The sequence below is a fragment of the Berghia stephanieae genome, chromosome 8 (assembly GCF_034508935.2).
Source record: "Berghia stephanieae isolate SIO BIC M18660-M18661 chromosome 8, UCSD_Bste_1.3, whole genome shotgun sequence".
Taxonomy (NCBI): domain Eukaryota; kingdom Metazoa; phylum Mollusca; class Gastropoda; order Nudibranchia; family Aeolidiidae; genus Berghia; species Berghia stephanieae.
The window spans coordinates 56,442,473-56,454,389 of NC_088367.1; the positions used below are offsets into that span (position 1 = coordinate 56,442,473).

The window sequence follows — 11,917 nt, forward strand, 5'->3', positions numbered from 1 at the left end:
AAATATGTAATATCGCCTAACAAGCGTCATGTAATGTCACGTCCTACATGTTACATGTTGCTGTTGGCCAGTGAATCCCTGTAAAGCGCTGTGAGCACGTTTAGTGGATATTGCGCTATATATAAAAGCTCAAGTTGAACATTTTACTCGAGGACATAAACTACCTCTAAGTTAAGTGTCTCAGTCCTTCAGAGCCATGAGGCCTACGGAGCTGGAGGTTATCCCGGTTTTTATAATAGGATTCAATAGTCTGATGTCACGTCGCCTAGCAACGGCGAGCAGCCTGGTTCTATACAAAGAAAATTATTACTCTTTTTTCTTCATGCTGGCTAGAAAGTTTCATATGTCATGTGATCAGAATGTATACAAGTCAAAACATGATCATATTTATAATGTTTTTTTCTCCTCTAGATACACTTTTATGCTCGTCTGAGAAGTATTTCATAAGGGCGTCCGCCGTTGTTCCGATAGTTTAGAGCCAGTTACTAAGTTACCATGCGTTATTACGAGGGAATTGACGTCATGACTGTTGAAGCCTATTAAATGGCTAGATAGCGTATAATCCTAAACTTTAGCTTGCTATCCATTGTACCTTCCGTCAGATCTTACCGAACCAGCTACCCAATCACTACTGGGTGGCTCTGAAGAAATACTGTGAGTTATTCTTATCTATAAATATAGAAGGAACCAAATGGACGTCACTCAGCTCTTTGTTATTGTTTTTAGCCAGACATTTTTATGACTCGTTCTCACTTAAATGTATTGACACTAAAAACGTTTAAGGTTAAATATAGTTTTGTATGTTGCTACGTTGTATCCGGCTGGCAGACGTTGTGAGCTTTTCAAACTAATCGCATATCATCCCTGTAAAAGTCTCCCAGGTCTACAGGATCAACCAAGAAAATATTGGGTAGCTGAAAACAGACTACGGTCAAAACATACAAGAACAGCTGCCAACATGCACAAATAGGGGCTCCAAGAATCACCAACATGCCCAAAGTGCAACCAAGCACCACAAGATTCAAACCACCTCGTACTAGATTGCCCAGAAACAAAATTTGAAGGGGGATTTGAAACCATCAACAAATGTGATGATGACTTCCGAACCTGGATTGATACCTTGAACATAGAAGTGTAGCCGAACGATACTACTACTATCGCATATCATCAATATAAAGTAAAGATATTCCTTCCAAACTATGTTTTTAAAAAGCATTTTGTCATTGTAGACCACAACAGTCTTCGCCCAGAGCCATTGGAAATCAATCTCTTATCTCCCCTCGTTCTTTTCATTTACGAGTATTTAACCAGCTAGCTGCCCTACTCTGGAAAAACACGTATTTAAAGATTTGGCCAGAAAACTAATCCTTCAATTATCGATCTATTCAAATGACCCTCATCTTGGTAAAAAACTCTCAAAACTGGGACTTAGCAGAGTCTTTATTAAATTCCCAGGTTTGAGAGTTTTTTACAAGATGAGGGTCATTTTAAATCGACAGCAGATAATATTTATGAAAGACGAGTTTTCTGGCCAAATTTTTAAATACGTGTCTTTTTCAGGGTTTGGCAATTGAATGGTTAACAATCCTGACCACAGGGATTTCATGGCAACAAACTAAGTATGCCTCCAGTCAAAATGGATCCTTTTAATATCCCAATACACAAATCTGTGGGACTCGGAGAAAACACATTTCTATAAATTGCGTCCATAAAACTCGCCCTTTAAATATCAATCGATTTAGGCCTAAAGTGATCCTCATCTTTAAAAAAAAAACCAAAAAACTCTCAAGCTTGGGAGTTCATGTAAGTCTAAAACTCTCAAACCTGAGACTTCCACTCATTTTAATCGCTCGATATTTGAAGGTTGAGTTTTCTGATAATTTTTTTTTAACGTGTTATTTTGTTAGTATTTTTGTTGTTGTTGTTGTTGTTGTTGTTGTTGTTGTTGTTGTTGTTGTTGTTGTTGTTATTAGGTAAATAATTCTAATTAAAAAGATTACTTGCTAATAAAATAACTGCTGGAAGATCCGACCTGTAAGAAGTAAAGTCAAAAAATATATAGACAAGATAGATAATTAATAACAACTTCCAAAAAGAAAAAAAATATCAAACACACGGAATGTTTCGGGCTAAAAGAATAAACATCCTTCAGCCAATAACAAAAAACAGTATAAACGTAAATACACAAATTGTAGTAATAATACCTGCCTATATATATATATATATATTATATATATATATATATATATATATATATATATAATATATATATATATATACAACGTTGTTACTCCCATCCGCTCGATATGTGATTCAAGATCATTCCCCTCAAACACACACACACACACACATAATTAATATATATATATATATATATATATATATATATATATATATATATTATATATATATATATATATATATCTAAACAAAAATAAATAGATAAATAAATAAATAAATACAGATTTTAATAAGGAAATAAATATGTAAATAAACATATAAATTTTAAAAACATGACTGAATAGATAAATAAATGGAGGTCCCCTAAATAATTTCCGATTTTCCTTTTGGGTCTATCCCGGAGATAAGACTGAAATAACCCAGAAGTCAGCCTCAGTGCAGCGCCGCAAAGTGGGCAATGGGAGCTAAAGTCTCTTACCTCAGGGAAAAATAATACGAGATCCTGACAGTAGGGAATGACATTAGCGGAATAGTAGCGTCCCTTGATTGGACGTCACCCATAGTCTGTGACGTCACCGGCGGAAAAGTTATTAGAGAGAGAACATCATGTTGAGTTGTGCGCATGCGTCTCTCGTCCTCGCTTCCGGTGAAAGCGGCTTGAGACATTTCAAAACCAAATTGACGTTCTCTCTATAAGGTGACGTCCAATCAAGGGACGCTACTCTTCCGCTAATCTCATTCCCTTAGGGAAAAATAATATACGAGATCCTGACAGTAGGGTTTGAATCCGTGCCTCCCGCTAATTATTGGAATGCCTTATCCACTGATGTCTCTCTCTCTCTCTCTCTCTCTCTCTATCTATCTCTCTCTATCTATCTATCTCTCTATCTCTCCCCCCCCTCTCTCTCTCTATCCCTCTTTCTCTATCTCTCTATATCTATCTATCTATCTCTCTCTCTCTCTATCTCTCCCTCTCTCTCTATCCCTCTCTATCTATCTATCTATCTATCTATCTATCTATCTATCTATCTATCTATCCATCTATCCATCTATCTATCTATTTATCTATCTATCTATCTCTCTATCTCCCCCCCCCCCTCTCTCTCTCTCTCTCTATCTATCTATCTATCTATCTATCCCCCTCTCTCTCTCTATCTATCTATCTCTCCCTCTCTCTCTCTCTCTCCCTCTCTCTCTATCTCTCCCTCTCCCCCCCCCCTCTCTCTCTCTCTCTCTCTATATATATATATATATATATTATATATATATATATATATATGTATCTCCCTCTCTCTCTATCTATCTCCCCCCCCCTTCTCTCTCTCTCTCTCTCTCTCTCTCTCTCTCTATGCCGTTCATTGACAATGTTTAAGCTATATCATTCTATACTTCCCTACTTTACATAGAATGTTATCATGAGATTAACCAGTCAACTACCGTGCTCTGACAATACTCATATTTAAAAATTTGGCCAGAAAACTCGTCCTTCAAATACCGATCGATTCAAACGACCCTCATTTTGGCAAAAACCCTTAAACCCGGGACCTCGCGAAACCTCGAGTTTGAGAATTTTCGCCAAGACAAGGGTCGTTTAAATCGATCGATATTTGAAGGACGAGTTTTCTGGCTAAATTTTTAAATATGTGTTTTTTCCCCCCAGAATAGGGCAGGTAACTGTTTCATAGTATTCCGTCAATTTGAGTTAGATAATGTGAGGTGTGTTAAGCAATTTATTGACAGGACTGGTTTTCCAACACACGGGTAGATTCATTAGATGACCGTATAGAACTGCTGTGTGCCAACTGCTGTGTCAGACCGTGGCCTTCGTAAAGTTATGACCTGATACTGACCAAAAAAATGACGTCAAAATGTCAGTCTTTTGCCACAAAAGAAAACAAATCGTGAGTTGTATTCAATAGTTCAACCAATGAAATAACTTGTTTCCATGAGCTCTACTAACGACAACTCACTAGACGGTGCAAAAAAAACAAATAATGACGTCAAAATGCCAGTCTTTTTGGATTTCAGTATCAGGCTATAACATAACGATGGCTACGCTTCAACAGTCATGACGTCACTTCCTTCGTAATGACGCATGGTAACTTAGTAACTGGCTCTAAACTATCGGAACAATGGCGGACAACGGCTTATGAAATATTGCTCCGACGAGCATACAAGATATGAAGTGAGTAGAAAAGTGCCAGAAGACAATAGAGAATAAAAAAAATTTTCGCGGCGGTGGTGGGGTTTGAACCTGCGACCTTAACTTAACTGCTGGTCAAATAACTTCGCGATGGTTGTGTGCGAGCGAACCGGCGGTCTCCAGAAGTGGGTGAGAGAGGGCTCTAGAAATGACTTGGGTTTGATACGAATATTTTTGTGTTCGTGGATAGCTCACACGGTAGAGCCACGCTCTCACCTGCCAGGCGGAGTTGTCGTACCAATAAGGTCGCAGGTTCAAACCCCACCACCGCCGCGAAACATTTTTTATTCTCTATTGTCTTCTGGCACTTTTCTACTCACTTCATATCTTGTTGTTACCAACATAAGTGCCTGCTCCACTCACTTTTCTGAATTAAAAATCCGACGAGCATCAAAGTGTATCCAAAGGAGCAGAAAAAACATTATAAATCTAATCATGTTTTGGCTTTTATACATTCTGATCACATGACATCTGAAAAGTTCTCGCCAGCATGAAGAATAAAAAGTACCCATTTTCTTTGTTTAGAACCACGATGACCGCCGTTGCTGGGCGACGTGACATCAGACTAATGAATCCAATTGTATAGATAACACGCGATTGTCTAAGAAGCTCACAACATTGCCATCCGGAAGTATAATGGACCAACACACAAAACTATTTGTAAACATGAACGTTTATAGTCTGGTTAATACAGTTTAGTGAGAATTACTCATAAACGCGGATGGCAAAAAACAAAACAAAACAATAACAAAGACCTGAGTGACGTCATCTTCGTTATATCTATTGTGAACACATCAAAGGTATCACTTATATATAGTATGCGCTTGGCTATGAGGCTCACAACATTGCCATCCGGAAGTATAATGGACCAACACACAAAACTATGTGTAACCGTGATCGTTTATAGTCTGATTTATACAGTTTAGTGAGAACGTTAGTTTATCGCAAAGTACTTTCCGCCAGATCTATCAGACCCAACTACCCAATCACTGCTGGGTAGACGGGGGGTCAGACAAAATCTCGACGGCACCCGGGATCGATCTCGGTCCCTTTGCGTGTGAAGCGTGTGCTCTACCAACTGAGCTATCGGGTCTCCTCACAGGTGTATAGATAGTTCAAAGATGACGTCACTAAGGTCTTTGTTATTGGTTTTTTTTGCCATCCGCGTTTATGAGTAATTCTCACTAAACTGTATTAAACAGACTATAAACGTACATGGTTACACATAGTTTTGTGTGTTGATCCGATATACTTCCGGATGGCAATGTTATGAGCTTCTCAGCCAAGCGCATACTACTCTCCGGAATTGGATTCAATAGTCTGATGTCACGTCCGCCCAGCAACCAGCAGCCTGGTTCTAAACAAAGAAAATCGTACTTTGTATACTTCATGCTGGCTAGAACTTTTTCACATGTCATGTGATAAGAATGTATAAAAGTCAAAACATGATCAGATTTTTTTTATGTTTTTCCCCTCTGGATACACTTTTATGCTCGTCGGAGAAATATTTCATAAGGGCGTCCGCCATTGGTCCTATATTTTAGAACCAGTTACTATGCGTCATTATGAGGGAACTGACGTCACGACTGTTGCACCCTTTAGCCTTGATTTATCAGCAAAAATTGCTGGTTCTCCCCTTGTGATGAAAAAATACAGGCTTGGCAGGTTTTGAAAGTCACCTCCTAAATACTCTTCAACAGTCGTAACGTCACTTCCTTCCTAATGACGCATGGTAACTTAGTAATACTGGCTCTAAACTATCGGAACAATGGCGGACGCCGTATGAAATATTTCCCCGGCGAGCATAAAAGCGTATGCAGAGGAAAAGAACCCCATAAATTTGATCATGTTTTGACTTTTACACATTCTGATCACAAGGCATATGAAAAGTTCTAGCCAGCGTGAAGAATAAAAAGTAATGATATTCTTTGTTTAGAACCAAGATGGCCGCCGTTGCCGGGCGGCGTGACATCAGACTACTGAATCCAATTAACCAGTAGATTTTTGACCAATTAAAACATGAAAGTTGTGACACACCCTCACACGTGCTCGGACAAACATAGCTGGCTGTTTACAAACAATAACTTGAATAAAATCGACTTCTCTCTGATCATTGTTATTGGGGTTTGTTTTTTTAAACCGTCAAATGGGTGACTAGTTATCACAAGATTTTATCGATCAGATTATAGACATTTACATTGATATAGTTTTCTGTACGGCTGTGTGGTCGAGTGGATGACACTCGCATTCGGATCGGCGGAAGGTCCTGGGTTCGAGCCTCGCTCGGCGCATAGTTGAGTCCTTGGAAAAGGCTCTTTACTCACATTCTCTCACCGTACACAGGTGTAAAATGAGTACCTGGCCTTCAACAGCGTTGTCTCTGTCCGGAAAAAAATTCCAATATCGCCTGACAGACGTCATGTCTCGTCCTACATGTTAAATGTTGCTGTTGACCAGGGACCCCTTGTATAACACTTTGAGCTTTAGTGGATTTTACGCTATATAAAGCTCAATGATTTTTATTTATTTTTATCTTATGCAAGAAGCTTACACAAGAATTTTAACGAAAAACATGATTAATATTCAAGCAAATTTAACGACGCTAGGATTGCAATGAAAACATGCATGGTCAACATTTAATGGGTTTAGGACAGTTTTACGTCCCAAGTTAATGGACTGGTCATAGTGTTGAGTGCTAGAAAATTACCTTCTTGTTAATTGGTGTCAATTGGATTCAATAGTCTGATGTCACGTCGCCTAGCAACGGCGGCCATCGTGGTTCTAAACAAAGAATAATATCTGTACTTTTTATTCTTTATGCTGGCTAGAACTGTTCATATGTCTTGTGATCAGAATGTGTAAAAGTCAAAACATGATCAGATTTATATTGTTGTTTTTCTTCCTCTGGATACGCTTTTATGCTCGTCGGAGAAGTATTTCATAAGGGCGTCCGTCATTGTTCCGATAGTTTAGAACCAGTTACTAAGTTACAATGCGTCATTACGAGGAAAGTGACGTTACGACTGTTGAAGCGTATTGTGTTGAGTGCTAGAAACACAAACCTTCTTGTTAAATGGTGTTGATTGGTATTTGAGAATAAATGCAACCGATTGTCATTAGTTTTTGTTGTTTTGGAATGAAAACTGACATTTATCAAAATAATATATCATAAAAGGTGGGGTTGGCTGAGACAAGCTTGTGTACCTGTGGATGCCCAGAGCAGACGATGGAGCACATCCTTAGAGAATGCCAGGACGGGCCCAGCTGAACTGACCATGACCTAAGAGTCTGCTCCACAGATGCTGTGGAATGGGTTCGGTGTTGGAGCGACAAGCTATGATGATGACACATTCCTCTGGAGGGAACGAAATATGAATATCACTCAACCGTTTTAAATTGTTTTTAGACATCGTTTTTAACCCTCTCTTTACCACCCATAGGAAAATCGTCACATTCGTTTCGATTCAACCTAAAGGTTTCTCATTCTACTTTCTCTATGACATCACAAAATGTCAAGAAATGCTTTGATGACAGCTATGAATACCAAACACTGTGTTGTAAACATCATTTTGCTGAATAACATTCTGTATAGATAGTATGCGCTTGGCTAAGAAGCTCATAACATTGCCATCGGGAAGTATAACAGACCAACACACAAAACTGTGTGTAACCATGAACGTTTAAAGTCAGGTTAATACAATTCAGTGAGATTAACTCACAAACGCGGATGGCAAAAAAAAAAAAAACAATAACAAAGACCTGATTGACGTCATCTTCGAACTATCTATAGTCAGGTTAATACAGTTCAGTGAGCATTACTCATAAACGCGGATATCTATAGAATACACTTGTTACTATTTTGTTTGATTAGGAGAAGTCTGTTTTTTGTGTTGGGTGGGTGTAAATTTTTGTGGGGAATTCTAAAACTGTATGGTAAGGAGAGAGTTAATATTTAGGGATTTAACACGCTTCGAGTTGAGTATGATTCGCTTTTACTTTTAGAGGGGTTGATTTTAGTCTGACGTGTGACAATCAAAATCAGTAAGAGGAGTGGTTTGAAGGAATTGTGGGATGGTTTACAACAGGGGATAAAATATAGTGTTTCTGATCAAACCGGGATTATTCTAGATTATTCTACATTCTACTTCACTATGAGCTGCACTTTCCCAGTATGCTGCAAGTTCTAACATCCTACTAAGAATCTTTATTTTACGGACGTATATTGAAAATGGTTACATAGTCAAAATAACTTAACATTTGGATTGATTTTACGGATTTTGGAATTTCTGAAACTGATTGAATTATGACCATGCTATTTGATTTGGATTTGGAATTTATCACAACAAATAAAGCAGTAAGAAATGAAACTTGGAATCTGGACTTTTATTTGAATGTCTTGATGTTGTGATTCAATTATCATCATTGGCCTTTGAACTCTTTAGTCATTATTAACATCTACAACACAACGCAAAGAAATATCATTACCATCTATCAAAAAGCCACTATACGATCATAAGCCATTCCATATGTGTGCAACTACGCCACTCTATGACACATACCATCGATAGTAAATCCTGTGTAGTTTGCTGTGTCTACCAATCACTGCCATTGTTTACATTTTGACAATTGTCCAAGAGGCGTGGTTATCTACCTGTTGATTATTAATGCTATGCGTTTAAGTAAAAAAAACAACAACTCACAACATCCACCAGCCGGATATAACATAAAACTATGTGTAATCTTGGACGTTTATAATAAGATAATGTAGTCTGAATGAATAGATAGTATGCGCTTGGCTAAGAGGCTCACAACATTGCCCTCCAGACGTATAACGATCCAACACACAAAGCAACATGTAACCTTGAACATCTTTGTCTGGATAATACGGTTTATGAGAATTACTCAAATCAATTAAATGCGGATGGCAAAAATCAATAACAAAGACCTAAGTGACGTCGACTTCATATATTATAATATCTATAGATAGTATGAAGTTGACGTCACTCTGGTCTTTGTTATTGTTTTTTGCCATCCGCGTTTATGAGTAATTCTCACTAAACATTAACCCGACTATAAACCTTCATGGATACACACAGTTTTGTGTGTCGGTCCGTTATACTTCCGGATGGCAATGTTGTGAGCTTCTTAGCCAAGCGCAGACTATCTATAATTTAATTTTGTGGGAACTAATCATTAGAATGGTTTCCTTAAAACAAAAAAAAATAATTAAATTAAAAAAATATAAAAACAGCGTATAGGAGTGACGTCAATCGCGTTATATCTCTGTTTGGTAGATTTCAGATTTTGGTTGATCTTCATCTTCATGTTCATGTTCATGTTCATGTGGAATTTTCTCGGCCTCAGTTGTTCTAGTTGTTCTTTTTCCCGTGTCGATCATATTTTCTTCTTCCTCTGTTATCGGTGCTTCCACAGTTTCATAGCTCAAACTGTATTTGATCTCCTCTGGCTGGGACTTTTTTCTTTTGCAAACTGAAAGCAAAAAAAATAAAAATAAAAAAATAAAAAATAAAAAGAACAAAAAAAGAAAAAAAAAAAGAAAAAATAGGGGTTTACATGTATAACATAACAAAATATGGAGCATTCATATAGCGCGATAATATCCACAAAAAGCGCTCGAAGCGTTTTCGTTTTACAACGAGGGGTGACTATAATAATAATAATAATAATAATAATAATAATAATAATAATAATAATAATAATAATAATAATAATAATAATAATAATAATAATAATAATAAATGGCATTTATATAGCGCTTTACCCCGTTGTCACAGGCTCTAAGCGCTTTACAGTGATATAAAACAAAAAATATTACAGTGAGACAAGTGTGAAGGAAACGTGATACGAATTCAATTTAACAACAACAAAATATGAAAATAATATTGCAACTTTATGACGTAAAAAAATAAAACTTTAAGCGAGATTTGAACGTTGTCAACGAATCCGAGCATCTCACGGGTGACGGGAGAGAGTTCCAAAAATGGGGGGCCGAAAATTGAAAAGACTGTTCACCTATTTTACGCAATGGCTTAGGTTTGACAAGGATTGATTGGTCATTGCTTGACCTCAAGTTTCTATTGGGGACATATATGTTTAGAAGGTCTTTAATATAGGAGGGACTGTTCGTGCTCAGGGATTTGTAGACAACAGTTCAAATCTTATAGGCAACTCTTTTTTCAACAGGAAGCCAATGTAACTCACGGAGAAGAAGAGTTGCTGACGGGTATTTTTTGTTATTGCGTACAATGAGCCTGGCTGCGTTATTTTGAGAAACCTGAAGTTTGCTAATTTTGTCTTTAGCTAAATTCGCCCAAAGGGAGTTACAATAGTCCAATTTAGATAAAACCAGGGAATTAATTAAAAGTTCTGTTATATGCTTCGGTATTAAATTACGAATTTTGCTTATTTTTTTCATTTCTATGTACATATATTGTATGGTGTTATTCACGTGGCTTGTCATGGAAAGATCTTTATCAATGATGACGCCAAGGTTTTTTGCTTTATTTGAAAATTCTATTGTGCTATTTCCGAGAGTAATAGGTGATTTATTTTCCTGTTTAAGGATACTCGGCCTTCCACACATCAAAATCTCAGTTTTACTATCATTTAATTTTAACTTATTGTGGTACATCCAAGATTTAATCTCATTAAAACAGCTCGTAATTCGTTGTATTAAGAGATGTAAATTACTAAAGACCAATCTCCCTTGACATTTTACAACAACGATGGCAACTTTTCGGTCACATACTACGCAGGGACAAAAACATACCAGCTAACCAAGCCATGTCGGGATATTTCCAAAAACACGGGAACCTTTTTAGAGGAAGACCGATCACAACACTCCCTGTGATCCTAAACAAAAACCTCACAACACTTGGACAAAGCATTAGTCTCATAACGGCAGGGGACCTTGAAAATCTGAGAACCCTAGCAGAGGACCGGCAATATTGGAGACACCTCACACAGGAAATACTGGAAACAGCCAAGGCGACCCGATCTTTCGGTCGAGACGCGAAAGGCATCTAAGTCAAGTCAAGTAAGTCAAGTCAATTACTAAGGGGTGCTGAATCATATATTTGCGTATCATCTGCATAAAAATGATAAATTAGATTGAATCTGGATATCACACTAGAAAGGGGCTGCATATATACAGTAAAAAGGACAGGGCCAAGAACAGAGCCTTGTGGCACTCCAAAATTTAGTAAAACTTCTTCTGACTGAACACCATTCACCACGACAGTCTGCCATCGATCCTGTAAATATGATGTAAACCATTTCAGGGCAATTCCTTTTATGCCGAACGTATTTTTTAGTCTTCTTAACAAAATGTCATGGTCAATGGTGTCAAAGGCAGCTGAAAGATCTAAAAGGCATAATACATTGATATTGTTAGCATCAGCATTACATAACAAGTCATTAAAGATTTTAAGAAGCGCCGTTTCAGTACTGTGTTGATGTTTGTAGGCTGACTGAAAGGGTTGTTCCAAACTGTTGTTCTTAAGATGAGATGTT

General features: G+C 37.5%; 1 protein-coding gene across 1 annotated transcript in view; it reads right to left on the reverse strand.

The window, feature by feature from the left end:
• Positions 1-8,724: 8,724 nt before the first annotated feature.
• LOC144978912 (uncharacterized) overlaps positions 8,725-11,917 on the reverse strand; it is a 34,137-nt gene continuing 30,944 nt past the window's right edge. The window contains exon 6 of the mRNA XM_078925524.1: positions 8,725-9,874. Within this exon, the coding sequence (XP_078781650.1) occupies positions 9,660-9,874 (215 nt within the window). The 3' untranslated portion in view covers positions 8,725-9,659. The remainder of the gene's footprint in view (positions 9,875-11,917) is intronic.